This window comes from Chiroxiphia lanceolata, chromosome 6 (assembly GCF_009829145.1).
Source record: "Chiroxiphia lanceolata isolate bChiLan1 chromosome 6, bChiLan1.pri, whole genome shotgun sequence".
Classification (NCBI taxonomy): Eukaryota; Metazoa; Chordata; class Aves; order Passeriformes; family Pipridae; genus Chiroxiphia; species Chiroxiphia lanceolata.
The window spans coordinates 51,075,492-51,099,709 of NC_045642.1; the positions used below are offsets into that span (position 1 = coordinate 51,075,492).

Consider the following 24,218-nt stretch of genomic DNA (forward strand, 5'->3'; position numbering starts at 1 on the left):
CTGCTCTCTACAACTACCTGAAAGGAAGCTGTAGACAGGTGGGGGGGGGTCTCTTCTCCCAAGTAACAAGCAATAGGGCAAGGTGAAGCAGCCTTAAGTTGTGCCAGGGGAGGTTTAGATTGAATATTAGGAAATTTTTTTCAGTGAAAGGGTTGTCAAGCACAGGAACAGGCTGCCCAGCACAGCATGGAGTCAGTGTCTCTGGAGGTATTTAAAAGACCTGTAGATGTGGCACTTAGGGACATGGTTTAGCAGTGGACCTGGTAGTGTTAGGTTAACAGTGTTAGGCTGACAGATGGACTCAATGATCTTAAAAGTCTTTTCCAACCTAAAAGATTCTATGATTGTTTGGTCAATACTTGATTTTCTATGATCTAGACAAACCACTGACAGCATATAGGGAACATGTGAGAAAAGTTGTGGCCACTCCAAGTTTGGTTAATACTTGAAGAATTTCCAGCTGTAGCTGTATGTAGCTGCATACAGATTGGCTAAAAAAGCCCCATCTCTTTAGTATATGGAAATGTAACACACAAAAGTCTCTGCCCTGATAGTTTATTGGCAGAATTTTATGATTTTTTAGCAAGAAGTAGGACTGATAAATTGAAACTGTTCCTTTTGCTTAAATCTGAACTGATTATTCTGGCTCAACAAAGAAAAATCAGAGGCAGAACGAGGGCCATGTTTTATTCTTCCTGCAAGAAAGATATTCTTTTTTTGACCAAACTTTTATATGGAATAGCAGAATTTACTTAGATCTCCATGGCCTCATTGTTAAGACTGTTTGTAGAATGACATCCTGAAGCTCAGCTTTTCACTGATGTTCTAAAAATTTTGTTTTGGAACTTGAAGCCTACATTCTATTAAATTTAAATGTGATTTATGTATAGAAATGTAATATTTAGTAAATTTTCCACTTTATTTTCTCTATCCGAATCTTAGAATGGTTTCATGATCCCAGTAATTCAATACTAAAAAGAATGGTGCTTCAAGTGAAATGCTACCACGTGGTAGTGTTCACTTCTTTCAAACACACTTTTGGTCTTTCCTATGAGCAATAATACCCTAGAACACTCAGAACAGTTCAATTCTTGAACATCTGCAGGACTACCTGGTATTTCTAAATAGATTTCTATTATTCTTAATTTAGATGAGGTTTTTTAAGGAAATCTATATAAGTACTGTCATGATGAACATACTATGGAATTATAGTTCTTTGTTTTAAGCTACTTAGTACTTCTAAAATTGCAGCATGTGAAGGTGGTGGCTATGAAAACATAATACTGTTTTAAAGATTTAAAACACCCAGCAAATTAACAAAACAAACCCACTGTCCTTTCATTTTTCTGCCTCATCCCCTAAATTCCCTGTTTAGGCATGCCTTTAATCTTCTATGCCTGTCTCCCACTTCACAGCTTGGCGGAAGCAAGTATGGGTGTGAAGACATTTGTACCTGACAATAAAAGAAGGAGGTGTAGATGTGGCACTTAGGGACATGGTTTAGTGGTGAACTTGGCAGCGTTTAATGTTGGAACTAGATGATTTTAAAGGTCTTTTCCAACCTGAGTGATTCTATGATTCTATGTAGTGATACCAGGTGACAAAAAGGTCAGACCTGCTCCAAGAAGCAAAATTCTATGATTTGACTGGGACTGGGGTGGCTGGAGGGGTTGGGTTTGGCCAGGGCATCAGTCACACGAGATGAAGAATCACTTCATGACCTTGGTCCTTGGAAACCCAGTGGCCTGTGTTTTGACCTGTCTCCTGAACAGGGGTTATTGCCACACAGTAAGTGACTTCACCACCTTGGAGTGGAGTCACCACTCCAAGGTGGTGGAGTCATCGTTGCTGAAGGTGTTTAATGGAAGACTGGACATGACACTTAGTGCTAAATTCTAATTGATATGGTGGTGTTCAGTCATAGCTTAGACTTGATGATCTGAGGTCTTTTCCAAGCCAATTGATTCTGTGATTCTGTGGTATCAGCTGGACAAAGTCCTTCTTAAAATCATTGTGAATTAAAACACTGGGTTTCCTTACAACTTTCAAAAAATTTCCACTGAGAGAGTTGTGAAGCACTGGAACAAGCCGAGCAGGGCAGCGACTGAGTCATCATCCCTGGGAGTGTTCAGCGAATGTGTGGATGTGGCACTTGGGGACATGGTTCAGTGGTAAACAGGGTGGTGGTTCTGGGTCGACGGTTGGACTTTTCCAACCCAAACAATTCTCGTTCTAAAAGACCTCAGCCCTTGGCCCGTCGCGGGCGCTGTTCCTGCTGGGAAGTGTAGTCCATGATCTCTTCGGGCGGCCATGGAAGGGGCCTTTTGGACTACACTTCCCAGCAGGTATCGCGTCCAGGGCGGGGCCAGGGCTGGCGGCCGCCCGGGACGGACCAATGGTGGCGGTCGATGCTGGGAGGTGGCGGTGGGCCGGGCGGGCCGGCGGGACCGCGGGCAGTGCGGGAATTTCGGACCGGGAGGAGGGAGCGGCGCCGGGCTCGGCGCGCGGGAGATACTTGGGACCGGCGGCTGCTTCTGCGGTGTAGGTTGTTTGGTTTTTTTTTTTTTGTTTTTTTTTAAGAGGCGAATTTTAGGGCGCTGTTTCGCTTCCCCTTTGCCCTGCCGAGCGTCCCCCACCCTGCTGGCGGGTCTTCCCGCGTCCCTGGCTGAGGAGGCCGGTGGTGCTGCCGGGGCCGCGCCCTGTTCCTCCTCCTCGTCTGCCTCCTGGGGTAGGGAAGGCGCCTTCCTTTCCCTCCCCCGTCCTAGCCCGTGGCGCCAGAGGATCTCCGTGGGCCGGCAGGGAGGGAGAGACGGGAGGCAAGTGGGGCAGCGCTCCCTCGGTTTCACCCTTGGGGTCTCCTGCCCCCCCCTTCCCCTGCCCGGGCTGTGGGCTCTAAACCTGCCTGCGGTCGCACCGGTCTAAGTTGCTTTCCTTCCTGTTTGTTTGTTTTTTTAGCCCTAAGGCGAGGTGGGGAAGGCTGAGCACAAGCTGTGCTCAGTGACACTTAGAGGTTCGTCACCTTCAGAATCATCCCGGTGAGGCATCACCTTGGCTGGGAGGCGTTCCTGAGTTGTGCTTTGAACATAAATTGTTTATTTATTTTTTTTAATACAGGCCTACAAATAACAAAAATCTGCGATTTTAGGATCAGGACAGGCCTGTTGTGTAAGAATTGGGCTAAGCTGGTTTCTGTCTGTGAGTGGTCGTGGTTTCTCTTCGCTTCCTATTTTTTCGCCATTTGCCTTCCTTGTTTAAGACTGAAGCAGTCACAGGCAGGGTGGCTGTTCTCTTTGTTTCTTGATTTGTGCTCGAGAACTAATAAAATAAAAATAAAAGCTTTTGTTAAGTCATAGGGAATCCATGGGCCCTTTTTATCAATAACAAAAATACCAAAGCTGTTGTGAAGCTACCTGTAACTATTACTGTGTCAAAAGGCATGTACCTTCCTCTGTAGGAATAAGATGTCCACTTAATTCTTGGGGATAATCCCCAAGTGAGATAAGATTCCTAATGAATTTCAGAGCTATTGATCTTTATACAGTGGGCCAAATGATCAAAAAGCCTTTAAGTGTCTCACTCACATGTATTAGGTATTTGCAATTGGTTTGGTGGTGAGGTGAAGTGACAGATGAGTTGATACCTTACAAGGCTCAGTGGTTTTTATTGCAATAACTGAGTAACGTTCAAGATTCTGAGAACAACCTTAAATAGTGTTCAGAGGGCGGCAATTTAAAATTAGTATCACAGTAATTCCTCTTGTAAATTACTATTTCCTGCCTCTGAACAAGCTGCATTCTAGAATTCTAAGCCATCTTGGTTTGTTTAGAAAAAGAAAGGAAAAAAGTTGTTTATTTGGTCCAGTGTTTTGCTGTTGTGATGAAATGCTTCTCAGTAATAGTGGTCCACCAGTTGCATTTATTCATTTTGTCTAAAGAGACATTTTTTTTTTTATTTCTTGGGCATAGAACCCTAGTGCCTCTTCTTCCGTAAGTACCATTAATTGTCAGATGTCTTAATCATAAGGAAATTAGATTATAGAGGTTTTCACAGGAGAAACACAGTGATAGACCAGTCACAGAATGCCTGATTTATGCAAGAAAGTCTTTTTTCAGTGTCTGCCTTGTTTGGTGTGACAAGCCACTGACACTTCAGTTCTTGTTTTGTGTGGTCCCTCCTGTGAAACAGTTCTACAGTATTCAGAAGCCTTAAACTGTTGTGTTCTTTCTTTCCCACTCCTTGAGCAAAAATTTGGTTTTGTTTTCTCCTTGTCTTAATTTATTTTTTTTCGATGCAGACTTAAATTTCTTGCAATGGCTGATGAACAGTGTTAATGAGACATAGATTTCAAGGCCTTGCTGTGGGACTACCTACTCTTGAAGAGGAGCACAGGTCCCCAGCATGCCTTCTCTGGGCTGAGAATGAAAATAGGTTCTACTAAGATAAACAACTGTAAAAATGACAATTTTCAGAGAATAAAAGAGGAGGATGAGGAAGAAACCAGTCTGACTTGACACACAGCAGAAACACTTCTTTCAAAATAAATTTGTTTTACATTCATTTCAGAGATTTATTGATAATGGATGCCAGCAAGAATTGAGAAGTGGCTATTCATATTTATTCAAAGAGTTCAAGTATCTCTCAAGTAGCAGCCATTGCAGACAGCATTTGTAAAGATAACACCACTGATATGCAGACAATTTTGTATCAATAGTGCTATCTCAAGTACAGTGTATTCTGTTTCTTCCAAGATGTTTTATTAGGGAGAAGAATAAGAACCTTTGTAGTAGTAAGAGGCTTTTGGAGAGAGTTTACACAAATAGACTTCTGTTATTCACACTTCTTAGTAGCAAAATCTTTGTTTTGAGCACATTGTAGCCACATAAAATGCTGCTGTTTATAATCACGTACCTTGAAAATTGTTCTTGTCAGGCACCTTAGCTAAGTAGGGGCAGGTCTGGTACTTGAATGATAGCACAGTACTTGACATCCATGGCACTGTTTCCAAGGACTTTACCATGATTGCAGGCACTAATGAATTAAGCTTCACAATACCTGTGGGATAGAAAATATTTCTGTTTATTGATGGGAAGAAGTAATTGAGATGCGGAAAAGTTTAAGATGTTTTTTTCTTTTCTTGGAGGAGTGGCGGTGGTGAATTTTTAAAGGTGATTTTAGGGAGAAGTAGATAACTTTATTCCAGTTGTGCAATCTGTGGTAGACAGCTCTGTGTAATGTTTGTTGGTTCATAAGTTTCCTGACAAACTCCCCATGTTTGCTGTATTGTGAATTGAAAAGCACATAGCATGATAGAATTTGCATTAAAATGTCATTATCTTTTTTTGTGATTTTTATATTTTTTTCCTAGCTCTGTATTTTCACATAGCAAATTTTTGCAGTTTCCATGTGTCTTTGGTTTCAGGCAGTAGAGGATACATGAATGCATTTATCCAAAGAAATGTTAAAGCATGTGCAACCATTGCTAAAATGTTTCCTTGGATAACAACTTTTTTTGCAAAAGAGTCCTCAGTATTGTGCATGGTGCCCATTGCAAGCGATCACTGTTTGGCACCTATGGCCTACTGATAGCTTGACCAACTTGTAAGTAGGCACAGTGCCATCCTAACAGATGGGTGTGAATATAGACAGCCAAGAAACCATGTCTGTGTATCTAGTGTATTTGTTAAGGGCAGGGTTCCCAGCTGGGGACGTTCAAACTTATGTCCATTTTGAATTTTTGCATTTATGGATAAAGGGAAGTTGCCATTAATGGATTTTTTTAAAAAAATAAATATCTTCGGGCATACAATTATTGACCATGTTGAACAAAATAAGGGAAGAGGGAAGTACCAGCTCTTCCTTTGATACCCTTGAGGAGCTATTTTAAGTAAACTTAATTCCCCTTTAAGTGAGGCTGCTATCAAGAGTCTCGCTGTGACTGTCAGAGATGTGAAGCATATCAGTAGGTTTGTTTCAGGGGCCTGCCAGCCTTATTGTAAAAGAGGCCGTGAAATCTTCTTTTATGGGCAACAATCTGTCCAGCATTCAAGCACCTAAGTGCACCTGTCCAAGTCTAGACAGAATTATTTGTAGTAACTCAGAGGTCAAGGGGTGCAGTCCTTCAAGCCCTCTTCATGTCTCTTATATTGACAAGATATTGGCAATAAATTGCCTCTTAGCTTGAGGACAGTATGCTCATTTTGGATACGTTTTGGTATCCTTTAAATGACAGTGAGTGTGATCTTGTTCACATGTGAGTCATTAGGCAACACCACTGATTTTTGCACTTTTTCTCCTTATCTGAGTCAGCCTTGGGGCTCTAGACTTCTGGTTTATTATTCTGTTACCACTTATAATGGTTCCAGTCCTTTATTTTAATCCATTTCCTGATGTGGGTGTCCTGAGAAGCTGGTTAAAGGTCTGCAGTGATCTTTTTGGCCTGCTCTTTTAAGTGATGTCAACATGTAGCCATTTCTGCCACTCTGTTCCTTCTGGCACTTTGACACCATGGTTTTCTCATTGGTGTGGTCTTATCTCAGCTGGTTGGAATTGCACTTTGTGCTTGAAAGTCTCATTTTTCTCTGTAGAAAATCTGGAGAAAGGATCTTCCTCTAAGACAGTAAAGTATGTATCAGCTTGAAGATAAAAAAAAGATGAAGGAATGTACAGAGGAGTTTCTTGAAGACTGTGGATAAAGCTGTGGGGTAAAGTTAGTCTTAAAATGTAAGTGTAAAATGTGTCTTGACTGTAGGGAAGAATGTTACTGTGCAGAAGTGGAAATATGGAAGATAATGCAGAGTTTAAACATCCTATTTTGTGATAATGAGGAAGCTTGTGCAGTGTAGGTATTGATAAATACCAGTCTCTTCCTGTGATGTGAGTTATTTAATTTTGTTTTGTTGAAGTTACTCTTTTAACCAGAGTAGGTATTCAGATGTGGTTCTATGACACAAAGATACTTCCCAGATTAATAGGGACTCTGAAAAAACAGAACTTCAGCATAGAATGATGCACCTTCTTTTCTGAATTTGTTTCTGTCTTGAATGACTGGTGTCTGCAGACTGCTTTCTGCCAGAGTCCACTACTGTCTGACCAGATTCTTTTAGACCTTCCATGTATGAAGGATGCAATATTTAATATCAAATGTACTTATTTGAAGATAGTTGGTGCAATATGGGATTTCCAATTTAGGAGACTGTCATGGTTTGAGATAGCCCAAATTCCAATTCCCTAGCTCCATCCCCCCTCCCACATCTCAACCCAATGTGAGATGGGTTTTTTCCAGACAAAACACAACCAGACTCAGAATGGGGAAAGGGAATATATTACAATGACTATACAAATAAATACTACAATACATTATACACACGACTACAACTATCTCTACCATGACATAAGTATTTACAATGGATCAGATCTCTTCTCCCCTCCAAATAAAAGTCCAGGAGGGAAAGAAGGACAGATCCCTTCCAGTCTCTCAGGGCAGCAGCTTCTTCAGAGTAGCAGTCACTAAGCAGCAGCATCTTCTAAGGCAGCAGGTTCTCTCATGCATGCAGCTGTTGCTGGATCTCTGCCAGCACTCACGAGGGAGGTATCCAAACTCTACCTCACGGCCCCTTGATTCAGGCAAAGGGGTCTTCTGTGGGCTGCGTTCACCCCAGACAAAGGTCGTATCACCACGTCATATCACGAAGCACAGGGGGTCTTCGTGACGGTCTGGTATCTCCAGGAGATTCAAGCTCCTTGCAGGGCCTCTGTGCCCTGTCTCAGGCTGCGAGCTTCTTTGTAGCTTGCAGCAAGGGAGGGCCTCAAGGCCAACCTCCCACACTCCGTCCTGGCTGAGCTCTCAGGACAGCCGAGCTTCTCAGCTCCTCTCTGCAGTGCATGTCGCACTTCAAGGCTCTTTCAAGTAAGAGTCTATCAACTTCCTCCTTCCAGGAGGTCTCAAAGGAGTTTTGGGGGGTCTGGTATCAGTTCTTACCCCCAAGAACTCTGTAGAACTCAGCTGCTGACTCTCTTTCCCTCAGGTCTCCTTCCAGGAGTCCCTTCTCTGGTGCTGCATGTCTTTGTTGCTTCTTTGGTTCAGTGCTGGCTGCTGCTCTGCGCCCATGGAGAAAAACATCTCCCAGCATAACTATAGGCACCTAGCCCAGCATTATGCTGTTCCAGGTCCCCACAGGCCCCAGCTGGGGCTGGGGGCCAAAGCCCCCCTGTGGGGCTCAGAGCCCCTTCCTCGTGGCTCACAACATGGCCACCTTCTTCTAACTTCAAACTACAACTCTTCTCTTCCGGTCTGGTTGTGATATGTTTACACTTTCGCAGGAGCGCCTATTGGGCAGAATTTCAAAACTTCCAGGGGTTTCCACCCCTTGGGGGCTACCACTTTCTTATCCTCTGGGGGAAAACAAAGTCCAAACCACTACAGAGACTAATACAAAATATACTAAAACCAATACAATTTTAAGTTACTCTTGGTAAATTACAGCAATGGCAATACACAGTTCAGTCACAATACTGATGTGATTCTCAATACTGATCTCTGTAATATGTTCACTCTCACAATTCCGATGTCCCCAGCCGGACATTCCAGGGAAGGAATATGTGGATTGCAACCAGCTCAAGCCCATTGTTCTCTTCGAAGTTCTTTTGCTAGTTATTTAGTTTTTGCATGCTTATATTGGACTGAGCCTCCTATTTACTCCCCCCATGCTGGCCAGGCTAACTCTGGGAGACATTTAGACCTCCATTTGATCCACTTAATTTTAAGCTCCACTCAACTGTTTTCCTAAAACAAAGACCACCCATCAGCCCCCTTTGTGTTGAGCTCAAGTGCATTATTGCCAGAGCTCCTTGGGCATATCACCATTTTCCATCACCAGGTAGTATTTTATCCACTGTTGGGCTTTATTCTGTCACACTTCACCTCTAGGGGTTTGGTCAATCACAGTTACAGACTTGAGTATTAGGGGACAGAATAACATTTTCAGGAAACTTGACAGTTATTCTTGCATTTAAGAAGTAGAGAAATGTTTATGGGCTGCCCTCTTCAGATGTTAGTTGGATGACAGACATTTGAGGAAGAAAATTTCCTGAAGATACTACCCAGTCAGAAGAGTCTTGTAGGAGGGGGAGTGCTTTTGGAGCAGCTGTTATAGTTATGCAGTTTTCTTTTTGGGAAATTAAAATAAGTCCTAAAGGGACATTAGAACTGAAAGAGGAAAACTGATGTTAAATAACTGATATTATGTTTATTGTACTGAGGAGCTAGACTAAGAGGAAATAGGTATTTTGCTATCCAGAAACTTTCTCAGCTGTGTATTAATATTCCTTTCTGCTTCCAGCAAAATCATAAAATCCCACCAGTCAGAATGGTATCTTTTAGAAAATAACCATGACTCTAAATGACTTTTATCTGCATAAGGTAGAGGGAAAGATCACTTCTTTATAAAACAATTCATGTAAAGACACCCAGTGCACTCTTTGCCATGTCATGGCTACATATTCAGTAAGTTCTTTTACTGCAGCAAAATCTAACTGCTAAAAACTCACAACATTTATTTGCTCAAAATAAGGCCTTTTGCTCAGAAGGACTTTGGGGTGATGGTGGATGAAAAGCTGGACATGAGCAGTCAAGTAGCTCAGAAAGCCAATTGTATCCTGTGCTGTGTCAAAAGCAGCATGGCCAGCAGGCCCAGGGAGGGAATTCTACCCTTCTGCTCTGTTTTGGTGAGACCCCACCTGGAGTGCTGCATCCAGGTCTAGGGTCCCCAGCATAGGAAGGACATGCACCTATTGGAGCAAGTCCAGAGGACACCCACAAAGATGATTAGAGGGATTGAGTACTTCTATTAGGATAGGCTGAGAGAGTTGGGATTATTAAGCCTGGGAAAGAGAAGGCTCTGGGAAGACCTTGTTGCAGCCTTTTAGTACTTGAAGGGGGCCTATAAGAAGATGGGAACAAACTTTTTAGCAGGGCCTGTCGTGACGGGACAAGGGGTAATGGTTTTCAACTGAAAATGGGTAGTTTTAGATTTGATAGGAGAGAGAAATTTTTACAATGAGGCTGGTGAAACAGTGGAACAGCTTGCCCAGAGAGGTGGTAGATGCATGAAAACATTCAAGTTCGGATTGGATAGGGCTCTGAACAACTTGATCTGGTTGAAGATGTCTCTGCTCACTGCAGAAGGACTAGATGACATTTAAAAGTTTCCCTCCAATTCAAACTGTTCCAAGATTCTATGATTCTGTTCTGCAGAAAGGTGCATGTTCCAGTAGACTGTTAGGTTATTTCTGGAAATACTGCTTGTCTGACACATGAGGTTGAGGGAAGGCAACAGTTATACTTTTATTCTTAAGATCTCAAAATAGGTAGTTATGTACTAGTTTTTTGAGGACCCACTCGATGCTGCCCTGTAAACAATAAGCAGACTTTGATTCTTGTTGCTTGCAGTTATATAGGACAAAAAATTAATTAACTGTTTGGATAGCTTTTTTAAATTTTTTTTGGTGTATTTTTTACAGCTAAGAGGAATTCCTTATATTATTACTGAAGACGTGGAATTTTTCAATATGCAAGCTTAACTCCGGGAAAACTGAGATTTATTTCATTAGTTTACTTTTTTCCCAAGTTTTTGCCACCTGTGATTGGTTGTGATTGATTGAATATGCTAGATTCTGATATTTTTTTTTTAGCATGTATTACAAAAGGTCTTCTAATAGGTTTCTCTTGTGAAGATTTTCGCTGTCAAATTTTTTTGTGATGCCTGGAAAAATGTGGGTTTTTTCACTTAGAATTCATACCAATGAAACTGCTTACTGCATTTCTTTTAAGGTATCTTTGTAGTAACATATTATAACTTAAACAACCCATACTTTTTCATGCTTCTAACAGATTTCTACATAAAACAAATAGGATCAGCATGTAACCTATGGGGTTTTTTTATTTTTCCTTCCCTTCTCTCTCTCTCTCCAGGGAAAATGCCATATAATAAGAAGACTGCTGGAAAAAGAGTCCCTGCAAAAAGGAAACTTGCTGAAGTGTTTGCTCTGGGGGAGGTTCTAGCAGATACATCCAGAAAAGAATGGAAATTAGGTGTCCTTATAGGGCAGGGAGGCTTTGGACGCCTGTACCTTGGTAAGTGCAGTTATCTTTGATAATACTTTAAAATGGAGAGTGAGATGTTTATCCTTATTCAAAACAATGAAACAATGACTCTAAATTAGAAATACAAAGTGTCTTCATGTGATCTTTGCTAGAACCTTAGCTTGGATCATGGTGTTGGAAGAAAATGACAGGACTAAACAAAAAGTAATTTTAAACACTAGTTGTATGATTTTCCAGTGGTAGTTCCTTCTTTTTTTAGCCATGGAAAAGGTAGTTTAGTATTTATATAAATTTGATTTTTGATCTGGCTGAAATATTGGATTTTTTGCATGAGTGTCTTTTTAATGACAAATTCTGACCTGAAGCTGTCTGAGTATGTTCTGTGGAGGCTACTGATCAGCCAGTATTTGGACTGGTTTTGACTTCGGGGTTGCTTTGATTTTTTCATTGCCTTGTGAACTTCTGACAGGTCGTATACTTTTTTTTTAATGTAACTAATGTTCAAAAGAAATCAAAATTTTGGACTTAATAGTTTAAACCGTCAGTACAGTTCTTGTTTTGCGATGCTGATACTGAATACAAGGGAAATTTCTTAAAGTGAATAGTGTTCCCTACTTAGTATCTCTTGAACAGATGCACAGATAAGAGAGGTCTTGAGACTTACTACTTGATTGCCCCAGTCATTTTTCAAACATTTTTGAACAGATGAAAGTTAATGTGATTGCTATAATATGGTCTTCCTCATCTTGGTGAAAAAGTTGCACTGAATTCATACCGAGTTGGGAAACAACAACAAAAAATCTGTCCTGCTTTTAAAATGAACAGACTGCAGCATAAGTGGGTTAAGAAGAAAAACAGGACCAGTGTGTGGCTTCTTGCCAGAGAAGCTTTCAATTACTTACTCAGCCTTGCTCAATGAGCTACTAAATTTACTGGAGTTCCAACTCATTCAAATTGTGTAGTTCTCCATGTCACGAATGCCTGCTTTGTGGAAGCCAAAGCGTGCTCTCTGCTTCCCCATCATTTGCACAAGGCTGTGACCCTGACTGTTCTTGTACTTTGTGCTTGCCTAACTTGATGTCCTTCATACCTGTATCTTCTGTCACAAATATCAACAGCTTATTACCAACAGAAAGTCACTTCTGGATGCGTGACATGGCAACTCAGTAGAGAGAATTTATTCTTCATCTTTATGTCCACAGATGCGTTATGTTTATCAGAGTCCTAGAAAACAAAAGAAATAATATTGACTAGGGAAAAGTTACTGGATAGTAAAAAATAATTCCTTTATTTAGTAAACTACCTGTTCTCCTCAAACAGAAGGTAGAATGGAAGACCATACCCATATACAGTAGCCTTGTCATATAGAGTAGTTCTTTTACCAATGCTAAGGTACTGGTCTATGTTCATGTCAGTACTTAATTACTTTGTCATGTGTTTGTCCATTCTGCATAGCAAATAAGTGTGTGCTTTGTGACAGTTTGCTCTCCTCCTACTAATAAAAGCTTCTCTTTTAACAGCTGATGTTAATTCTTCAAAGTCGGTTGGCAGTGATGCCCCTTATGTTGCAAAAGTGGTAAGAGAGCATTTGAATCTTCACAACCTGAAAATATTTGTTCTGGAATAGCATGTGTAATTTAAAACATCTTCTGAAAATAATGCAATTGCTGTTTAAAATAAAAGTGTGGTGATACAGAGGAATGCAGGTGAGAATTGGGAGTCCTATGTATGAGGAACATCATAGTGGAACATCAGTGTAGTTGAGAAAGATTCATTAAATGGATCATATTCTGTTTCATTTGCTTCCTATAAACAGCCCAGATATCACCAAAGGAATGAAATCTGTCTAGCTTTTGGAGAATTTCTGTGATTCAACAGTGAGTCTGTGTGAACTGTTGCTCACCACTGGATGTTGGTAAACTGACAGATGGCTTGGGAATAGAAAAAGCAAAACCTTGATTCCCAAGGTCTCCACAGATACAAAGTCCTTTAAATGTTTTATCATAAACCACATACCTGTTCTAATTTCTATTGAATTAAAATAGCATTGACGCATAATTTTTTTAACCTAATGATTAGAGAGAAGAAAAAGAATTGTTGATAGCTCATTTTTAGCCCTCTGTAGCAAATAAGCGGATTGTTTTTATAGCTTGAAATTTTCTTATGTTTTTAGTCTTAAAAAAAGAGTTATTTCATTTGGTTTAGCTATTTCTCTTCCTAAGGTAAAAAGTATTTTTCTTATATTTTTCCAGAGTATTTGGTATAGATCCTACTATCATATATGATTCCTGGTAAAGTCTTAGTAAAAAAACCAGGGAATATGGGAATAGCCGTAGTAGATCCAGACCCTTGATTATCTTGGTGGCGCTTCTGTTCCTGTGACAAAAACAAATACCAGAAACCTGTACAAGACAACTTCACAGTGTAAAAGATTAGTTTTTCAGCATAGTTCAGAACTGCACTGTTCTAACATTTTATTTATTAAACTATATGATGATACTGAAATGCTCTGCTGCAGTAGCTGGCCACATTTTAAATACGTTAATACTTTTAACACTTGTTCCTGAAACTAAAAGATCAGGTTAAATTATAATAAAATACATTTTAGTTAATATGTGCCTTTAATCTTGATATTTACCTCTGCTGACTAAAGGGAAATTCTAGAGTACTGGTTTTGATACTGTTCAGACGCCCCAAGGTGCAGTTTGTGATGACCCTGTTTCCGAAATGTTGTCCCTTGCTGAAGAAAGCACCATGCTTACCACACAAATGTCAGACTGCCACACTTTCAACATCAGCCTGCTGCTGCTGCCTTAGGTGTTGTGGGCAGGAATTCTGCACAGACCAGGAACCCCAATCTGCAGCTGGCAGCTTCAGTATGTTCAGCCTGTGCTGTTGAGGGTGGGGGTATCCATCATGCAGGAACTGTGGCCTGTTTCAGAGGCAGATAACAGACAGTGAGACCATCAGCAGTGGCTTGCCTGTAAGAGACAGTGGCTTCTAATTGCTGGCTCCTGCTGAGTTTGGACTGATCAGGAAGCAGAGTGCCATTTAACCTTGATGGAAGAATCTGGTTTCACTTGCTTGGAAAATCATCAGCTATGCATTAATTTATGCTGTGTGTAATTGCTATCCCCTTCTTTCCCTGAGTTTGAAACCTGTCCATCTGCTTCTCTTCTCCACTTTAGGCTCTGAATATAGGAGTTGCCCCAACTTTTGGGTTGCCTTTATGCTAGATTCACTTTGCTGCAGCATTTTGTAAATACTTCCATTGCTAATATCCCAGATGGCTACTCACTTCTAATTTATCTTTTATAATTTTGTCTTTATGGCAATAAAGAGTAGGCCCAGTCTTTGAGCTAGCCTCACAAATGACCCATAACATATTATGTCTCTACAGTCTAGTGTAACACAACTACGGATAAGAGCCCATTTTCTGATGCCTGGGTGGTTGCTAGTTGATCCATCAGCTAAGCAAAGTGGTTAACAGCTCTGAACAATTATTAGTGTTTAACAAAATATGTGCTTCTATAGTAATGTTCTTCAAATTAAGCTATTAAAGCAGGATGGAAATTGGCTTAGTCTTTGACATATCCTCATAGTATTGATGTCTCAACAGTATGAAATGAATCACAGCTTTTATTAAAAAAAGAAATGCTTTTTAACATGTGGACCTTTCAGATGTCATTGTTCAGGAGTGGATGCAGAGTTTAATTACACTTCATTAAATTTCTGACTGAAAAAGATCAGAATTCTTAAAGTACTACTTGAAATTTGTTGGGTGTCGACATGTACTCCATAATTGCTTTCATTACAATATCTCTTTGAATAAGGCATTAATTTCAGTTGTGTAAGTCATATGTTTAGAATGATCCTGGGCATAAATCTGTAGAAGTTTGAGAACTAGTGTAGCAAATAATGGGCATAATTGTGTGAGCTTTTTTAGCATAGCTTATGCATTTATTTGTCTGTATGTAGAATTAATGGTATTGTGGGAAAACACCTTCACAGTCAACCTGAAGAACTATTTTGTGGTTAAATCATTTATCCATTCCCTCAAGTATGAAAAGGTAGCAGATTTTCAGCATTTGCTCTGACTAGAGAAAGATATATCTCTTTTTCAGCACTGCAACATAATTTTTTGTGGCATAATTTATTTATAGATAAATATTGTAAGAATTTTTAACACCTACAGTTTTTCACTGTATTTTAGTGACAAAATAACATTCATGCCTGTGTAATCTGAATAAAAATTATATATAAAATAATTTGTATTCTAATTAAAATAGAGTATTAATGGACTATGCTACACAGAAACAAGTGAATGGGTCAAATAACATCTGCTTGAGATAACTGCAGTGTAGGAATTTAGCTATTTATTGCTTCTGGTCTGCTTATGTAATCTCTGTATTGCTATGTTGTTGTCCATTGTGTATAAATAAAAATCTGTGTGTGTGTTGATCAGTTAGTCAAGCTGGTTTTGGTTTTGTTATTTTTTTCTTGTTCTTGGCTGAAGTCTGACTGTTGGTCTCACAAAGAGGGGGCCAGAAAACTGTTGTCTCGGCTCCATTGTTTATCGAGGTAGTGCTGCTGGAGACAGTGAGGGGGAGATAGGTGGTAGGTTTGTAATCGAGGGTCCAGGCCGGGAGTGGTGCCCAGGCTGATCTCTGCTCTCATTCTGACCTGTCTGCCTGACTCTGCCCTGCTCCCAGACATCAGTGTGTGCTGCAGCCCACGGTCATTGGCGTGTTTGATCTCTTTACATTGCTACCTTAATGTCAGACAGCAGTAAACCTCTATTAGCTGAGTGGTATGGTCTGCCCCTTAGCAATTTTCTGGATCATTGCATCTGCATTTAAAAGTTAAAAGTTAAAATTAAAACTGTTTAAAATTGACGTGTATCTTAGAACTTCTCTTAATATCGTATGATTGTATTATTTCTGGGTTTCTTTGCCAGTAACTGCATATGTGTTGTTATTTCTTAAGTGTAGGATGTTCCAAACCAGGTATTTTCACTGAGATAGAATGAATGTGGACATATGTGAGTAACTAGACTAAAATATATTGCTTAAGCTCATCTCAAAATCAATTACTCAAAAATTATAAGAGTTGAATCACTGTTTTTTTCTGTACCAAGTTCTGGAAATGTAGTGTCAAAGTACTTGCCCATTTGCTATTTTCGCACTTTGGTGTTTTCATACAGATTTCTCCCTTGAACTTTACTTGTTACGTGGTTCCCATAGGTTTGTCCTTTGAAAATGGAACTGAAATATTTTGTTATATTCTGTTAAATGCAAGATAGGCTCTGAAGTCAAAACAGGTATAGTTCTTATAATTTAGTTTAAGACAAATTTTGAAATCCTCTGTAATTTTTATCTGTGTCATCTAATGTGTGAAGGGAACTAAATGCCTTATGTTCAGCAAGAATTTAACTTTTGTTAAGATTTTTTTCATCAAGTTGTTACAGGTGTTATTTTAAGATCACTGATGGCTACTGCAATTGATGCAATCCAGCTTTAATCTGGAAAATCTGAGATAATGAGTGTTGTTTAATGTTCTCGGCTAAACTTTGCCAATTATTGGTAATATTTCTATACATTTCAGTCAATTTGTTATTCTTTAGTCTTTTGTTATGGGACAGTATTCTTTGATACCCTTAATGTTAAGCAATTTATAATAAAAATACCTTTTTAGAGCTAAACTTCTTTTATAAAAAGAAGATTCAGTTGAGTTTATCAGCACTGGGTAGAACATTTGAGGGAGAATATGTTTTTATAGGGTGAATGTTATATTTTGTAAGCTTTTAATAATTATTAGACACTAACACAGCAGTTTTTAACCAATTTTAAATTGTCTTAAAGGAACCCAGCCAGAATGGACCTCTTTTTACTGAGTTAAAGTTCTACATGCGAGCTGCTAAGCCAGATGAAAGTAAGCAGTTATTAAAATGTTTTTAATGAACTACAAACATTTAGGAAAATAGAGCCCATAGGAGTAAGGTCAAACTTTAAGGGAATCTCTTTAGGTAATTTTCAAAATTATTTTTAAATTATTGACATCTAATTCAGACATAAAGTAAATTAGAGATTTTTGGTAAGAAGTTCTATATAGTTCTGTTGATGGTGTTGCCTAAATTGAAACTTGAGTTTCATCTCTGTCCCTACAATGAATAAATACGTTGTTAACTTTCCAGTATACTTTGTGTACATGTTTCTATGAAATAAGCAGCTCACAGGTATGCAGAAACTGTAAGCAATGTGACTACTCCCTTTTTATGTAGGTCTGCTGATGCAAATTCATGAACTTTACTTTATTTGTGTTTTCAGTTCAGAAGTGGACTAAGTCCCATAAACTGAAATATTTAGGTGTACCAAGATATTGGGGTTCTGGCTTGCATGAAAAAAATGGAAACAGGTGAATATATCTTTTGTTGGCATATATTGGAATTTATTTCATTTGCAACCACTATCCCTTTTAACCTTATTTACTTTTTAAGGTGTATTTCCCACTTACCTTCGTGTTGTTCTCTTTTGCTACAAAGTTTCATGTTCATCACAGGGTGCCTTTAGGGATTATGTGAATAGATACATTTTATTTATATTCTGTTTTTTTACTCCTATTTGTGTTATTATATTCTTTCTAATTTAGTTTTCATTTGTTGCAAGCGTTGTTGTACTACAGTGATGCTTTATATGTATATGCTTTATATGTGGTCTAGAAGCTTTTTATATTTTAATTAAAACAGAGTCAACTTCTAATGTGCAAGTCCTTGAATAATATGACCACCTTTAAAGTTTTTCTTGTGTGCATTTAAAGTATTTTCACTCACAATTATTAAGGACTTAGTGCTCCCTCAAATCTATTTTATTTTCTCTAGGGATAGGTTTGTTTTTTTTTTTTTTTTTGCTTAATCTGTGAGCTAGAATAATTGCTAGTCTCATGTTAATTTTGTTTTAACTCTAGGGATAGTTTTTAGTATTGTTCCCTGTCATGAAGGGTTTTTGTTACTTGGTCTTTAATGTTAATGCTTGTTTATGTAATAGCACTTGTTTCCTAGTTGGTTTTCTCTAAACATCTGTGCTGCAAAGGAGTTTTAGTACTTCTCTGGCAGTTTAGAGTAGGTCAGGCTTCTCTGTGTGGATCACTGCATAGGGCAGTCAGTATGTGTGCCTTAGTATATCAGAAATATCAGTGTTTCAGTAGGTCCTCAACTAAAACTAATTAATGTAAAAACAACATTAATTTTGAGAGGCAAAAGTGAATACAGCAATTTTTTGTTTTTATCCCACAAATAAATGTGCCTTTGCATTCAGTGTTTAATGCATGAATTTCTTTAATATAGCCACTATGAATTTTTACAGTTCTTACACCAGTTTGGCTATGGTAGTGAATATCAGAACACCTTTGGCAGCTGGAGGTTTTTATGGTTAATAATAGGTTAAAAAGTTTGCAATAGATTTCAGTAAATGAACATTTTAAGTAACCATGTTGAGTCACTTAAGTAATTTATAAAGTAAGGAATGTATTTTTGTAACTAATTGATGCTGGGTTTTGCTTATAGTGAGTTACAATAGGATGTTTTCTTCTGTGAGTACTTGTTACTGTGTTGCATAACTAGAATAAAGAATAGTTCAGGCTTTTGACTAGCTGATGTAAAAAAAGGTAAGAATTGATGTTCAGCATTAAAAGAATAGTCAAGTATTTCCCACAATTACTTTTGAGAGAATCAGTAATTTGTACAGTTAACACACAGATAAAATACTTTGCTAAGTGCTATTCGGTAACTTTGCTGGTTTTTTTTTTTTTTTTTCTGCTCTTGAATTTAGTTATCGATTTATGATAATGGACCGATTTGGCAGAGATCTTCAGAAGATGTATGAAGAGAATGCAAAGCAATTTTCCCGTAAAACTGTACTACAATTAGGCCTGAGAATAGTAAGTTTAAAAAATACATTATATTTTCACAGTCTGTCTTCCCTGTGCAAGTCTCAGTTCAGTCCCACTTTTGTGCCGAGTCCAGGTCCTCTGCTGGGCAGACCTGGGTACTGCATGTACATGACTTTTGTTTTGTTAGCTTGATATTCTGGAATACGTCCACGAGCATGAATATGTGCATGGAGACATCAAGGCCGCAAACCTCCTTCTGAGTTACAAGAACCCTAATCAGGTATTTCTGATGCATTTTATTCCTCATGTTTTAAACCTTCTATTTGACAACGCATGCAAGTGCTTTGAACCTGTGAAATCTAGCAGAAGCTCATTTTTAAGATTGTATATGGTAACATTATTTCTGCTTGACATTTATATCTAGTTAATATTCTGTGATTTTTTTAATGCTTTTTGCTGGACAGTTATCAATTGACTGTTTGGCCTAAATAATATTCTACAAAATTCTCGAGATTAAAAAAAAATTGACTCACAAATAGGTATTTGCAGGTGGAAGCCTAAAATTATATAGCACATTGGTAAATTATGTTTGCCTGTCTGCATTGTTACCTCATTCCTTTGTTCAAGAAATCCATCAGATAAGTGTTCTGTTACTTGGAAAAATTGGTCTTTAAAGTGTTTATTGTTCCACTTGATTTATGGAAGTCTTTCATTTTTCTGCATTTTTAACTCTCTTTACTATTCAAACAATGCATATTAGAGTTTCAGAATTATGTATGTGTTCTTGCCCAAATGTTTTAGCTTGTGAAAGATGTAAAATAATTTCAGTTCTCTTAAAGTAACTGTGGTGTTAGTGAGTAGTAGTAGTGTGTAGTATTGTTCAAATGAGACAGCTGACTTTATAGAGGGTAGCACAGTAAGTGCATTTATGACTTTATGGACATTTTTTCCTTTTTTGCTTGTTTTGTTTTTTTTTTTTAAATTTAATTTTACTGGTAATAACTGACTGTTTTACTTTACTTGGCTTTTACATCAACAAGAAATGACTTCCACATCAGACTGCTATATGAAAAATAATAAAACCTATCTGGCATATTGTTTTCAAATCATCGATAGTAAGATTAATACAGCACAGAGAATCATTTAAAGTTGAACAATCACCATTTTTAATACTTTTAAAGAAGTTATGAGAAGGATTGGGAGTTGCATTTATTATTTGCATATTTTTTGTATTTATGGTTCTTTAACCTTGGAATTCTTTGTGGAAATTACTAGGTGTACTTGGTGGATTATGGACTTGCCTACCGATACTGCCCTGAAGGAGTTCATAAAGTATATAAAGAAGATCCAAAAAGGTGTCATGATGGAACTATTGAATATACCAGTATTGATGCACATAAGGGTGTGGGTAAGGATGTAAAACTCTTCTCAGCAACAGGCATTTGTATATCATTTTTTTATAAATACAAAAGACTTTTAAAAACTCAATGCAGCGAATAAACCAGGTTTCTGATCTATAAAAATGTTTTTCTTATTTTTCTTTTGTTCCCTATGGATTATGCTGGCCTTTTTTTTTTCCAATTCACTAAGTTTTACTTACTGTATTTTTAATGTAACTTTCTTAACTAGAGTTTATACTTCTAGTGTAGTCTGTGGTCAATGTACATGTGGTACATGTGGTTGTTTTGGGGTTTTTTTACTGGTTTATTTTTGGGTGTGTTTTTTCCTGTGAAGGCTTAGAGATCTGATCTCTTACTGTCCTCTGTTCAGTTTTCAAGCCACATAAAATAATTCAGCATTGTAGAATATTTTTTCAGGAGGTGGGGTTTCAGCACTATTACCTTTTTATAGAAGAAGAGAGGCAAAAACTGTTTTGAACAAAAAGTCAATCACTTTGCTAACTTGTTCTATTTTTTTCCACAATTTGACTACTTAAAAAGCTTCCCAAATTGGGATAAGTGCAGCATGTCATGTTTTTGAATAGAAGAAAGAGATTGATAAAGGGCTTGAAAATGAAGTTATCCTTCCAGATGTAGGAATAATATTTTTTCCTTCCTAGCTTTTATGCTAAAATAAAGAAATAAGTAACAGATACAGTAGTGTTACATTTTTAGCATTGACTTTCTATTGTCTTAGCATATTTACAAATTTTTATTGTTATTAAACTGTGTGTGCTTTATTAGCTGATGTAATGGTTGGTTTTTTTATGTGTGGATATGTATTTAGCACCATCGAGACGTGGTGATCTGGAGATCTTGGGTTACTGCATGATTCATTGGCTTAGTGGCCATCTACCATGGGAAGATAATTTGAAAGATCCAAATTTTGTCAGAGACTCAAAAATCAGGTGAGAAAACTACTTGTTTTCTTTTACTTTTGAAAATGAAAATGTCTTACTGTAGAAATGCTTTGTACTTTAAGTATGTTCCCTTTTGGTGAGCGGACTATTTTGTATACCCTCCAATTTCCCTTCATCATGTCTCATGTATCCTTGACTTGTAATTACACTTCACTTGTACTGTTCTACTGTCTTCTTTTGCATGTGTGAGATGCTTATTTTTCCACCACAGTATTATCACTTTAGAATACTGCCATCAAAAATCACTCATAGCAGAATGCAGATAACCATTAGTCCTGCTTTACAAGTGCAGAGTATGAGTATATAGCACCATACGCTGAAGTCAGTGGCAGAGATGGAAGCTGAAGGGGAATCCTAAATGTCTTTGAGCATCATTCCACCTAGTGCACTACTACTGTGGGATTTTTAAATTATTTTTCATTTTGTCCCCCAACCTCACTGTTAACATTCCTTCATCTTCCCCTCAGTCCCAGACAACCTTCTTGTGTCAGGTATTTAATATGAAGGGAGCTGTCCCAGCACAGCAGTTTCAGTCTCATTAACAAGTATTCATCATCGGGCTTCCTAAGCATTGGTATGTGAGGGTTTAAAATGGACTGGTTCTTTTTCTTCAGTCTTCTACTTGCTTACTTTTATAAGAATCAAAAGCTGTTGAACAAAAACTTACTATATTTCAGGTAGCCCATCTGTCATTTGTCAGGTTCTCAAATGTACTGCACACCTAAAAATGTCCATAATATGTCATACCAAAGATTTATGTAGTAGTGTTTCCTGTGTCTCACAGTGGCCCAAGCTGGGTACTTAGAAAGTTTATCAGAACAGGGCAAGATTAAAAATTCAAAAGAAACAGTAGTTTTGAATAATTTTGTTTTTCAGATGTAGAGATAATATTTCCGTTTTAATGGACAAATGCTTTCCTGAGAAAAATAAACCAGGTAAGAGGAGCTATTTTTAAATACTTGTTTACTGAAATTTGTACCTATTTTTCTTCTTCCTTTCAGTCAGGAACAACAGTGGCATGAATTAGAATGTTGCTTAAGGGAAGTTCAGGCTCTTCCTTTTAGGTGTAGTTGTATGAACTGCAGACACTGCATTGCTTCTGGCTAAGGACAGTATTAATTGCAAATATGGAATGTGTAAATTGATTTTTCACAACTGAATTTTAGAGCGAAAATTAAAAAGTATTGCAAACTGGAAGTATAGATTGTTCCTATTTGGCATTGGTGATTTGCTGAGTACATTAAAAAAAACCAAACCCTAACTATTGAAATACACTTTCTTGGTATCCTAATATTTAGTTATTTCCAGCTATTCCTGGTGATCAGAAGAGTTTTCTCTGTCAAGTGTGACTTGCCTGTTTTTAGAGTGGTCTAATGTTTCATGTATTATTTAATATATGTTTCAGCCTTGAACTGATTAAGTTCTGAGATAACATTGAATTTGCTTTTCCACATTTTTATATATAGATGTAAGAAATACAATGTAAACAAGCATTCATTAGTGGAGATTGGCCTATTACACTTTTTTATGACTGACTCTTCATTGCAATGAACAGGTGAAAACCAGTGATGCTGTCATCACTGGGTAACGAGCCTTGGCATAATTTTTTCCTAAAACATGTTGTAGTAAAGACACAATTATTAGGAGTTTATAAATAAACATTTCAAAAATAGCATAAGTAGTGCATGCATAATTTCTGTCTCTTTTGTGGTAAAAGTGAATGATTAAAATGTTTTCAAATAGAAATTAATTGGAGATGCCATTTCTTTAGATGAAATAGCCAAATATATGGAAAAGGTGAAGCTATTGAGCTATGAAGAGAAACCTGTTTATCAGCATTTCCGAGAAATACTTCTGCAAGGTCTCAAAGCCATTGGGCAAAAAGATGATGGAGTACTTGACTTCGGCTTGGCAGAGAATGGAGACTTTCAAACAAGTCCTGTACAAAAGGTTTTACTCTAAAAATTCTTGTCAGCTTTTATTGCATTTTGTTGAGCTAAGTAAAAGTTAGAGTGATGTTGGAAGTAGGTGCCGTGACTTCATCCAGTAGGAAAGAATTAAATAATGAAATGTTTAAGTCCTAGTCACATGCATTATTTCTCTAACTCAACTTCACTAATTGATATTAAAACTTAATGCAGAATGAAATTTGTAGGTGTACTTTCATAATAGTACCTTGGACAACAACATTTGTATATCTAAATATAATGACATTTGAATAGATGAACATTTGGCTAATTTACTTATTTCTTTAAATTGGTAAAACTCCAGATGGATCAAAGTACATGTAAGGTAAAATTGGTCTAATATTTGTTTCATATTAGTTTCCTTTCTGTGACTAGTTCAAAGCTTAGTTTTAAGTATGCAATTTTATGCCAAGTATTTGGTTTTGGAATTCACATATTGAATTTACCATGATCTAATATGTCATTTTTGAGTCTTAACTATGTTCGTAGGCCATGGGTATTTTATTCTTTGTATTTAAGAAACCTTAAACTCTGGATTTGAATTCCCGTTTGAATATGGCATTAGGAAGTTTTTAAGCTTTAGGGAAAGTGTATGTTAAAATGGCTTCTAACAATAATCTGGTCAGATAATGGGACAATAAATATTATTTCGTACTTCAAACTGCATTTATTAGTTCTTTATTTACATTTGTTAATAGCAGGTGGGTAGTTTATTGGTTCCTTTAGCATGGACCAGGGAACTGAGAATACAGGGTAATAGTACAAGAATGTTGCCTGCTTACTGACACAATCAGCAGTGTGTTAAAGATGGAGAAAGAGCAGAAAAGAAAAAAAGCTGTAGGATTCTAAAGTCTGAGGATGTATGTCCAGCTTTTCTTACTTCTTTTTGCCCAGTAAATAGTAT

The 24,218-nt window shown here is 37.8% G+C and overlaps 1 protein-coding gene across 3 annotated transcripts in view; it reads left to right on the plus strand.

The window, feature by feature from the left end:
* The first annotated feature begins 2,436 nt into the window (after window positions 1-2,436).
* VRK1 (VRK serine/threonine kinase 1) overlaps window positions 2,437-24,218 on the plus strand; it is a 34,592-nt gene continuing 12,810 nt past the window's right edge. For 2 of the 3 annotated variants that reach the window (XM_032691473.1, XM_032691475.1), the window contains exons 1-11: window positions 2,437-2,541; window positions 10,970-11,131; window positions 12,622-12,677; window positions 16,963-17,032; window positions 17,428-17,515; window positions 18,928-19,036; window positions 19,176-19,268; window positions 20,264-20,396; window positions 21,215-21,335; window positions 22,224-22,282; window positions 23,119-23,297. In XM_032691473.1, coding sequence (XP_032547364.1) covers window positions 10,975-11,131; window positions 12,622-12,677; window positions 16,963-17,032; window positions 17,428-17,515; window positions 18,928-19,036; window positions 19,176-19,268; window positions 20,264-20,396; window positions 21,215-21,335; window positions 22,224-22,282; window positions 23,119-23,297 — 1,065 coding nt within the window. In that variant the 5' untranslated portion in view covers window positions 2,437-2,541; window positions 10,970-10,974. Of the gene's footprint in view, window positions 2,546-10,969; window positions 11,132-12,621; window positions 12,678-16,962; window positions 17,033-17,427; window positions 17,516-18,927; window positions 19,037-19,175; window positions 19,269-20,263; window positions 20,397-21,214; window positions 21,336-22,223; window positions 22,283-23,118; window positions 23,298-24,218 lie in introns of all 3 variants that reach the window. The other variant, XM_032691474.1, reaches the window with a different exon arrangement.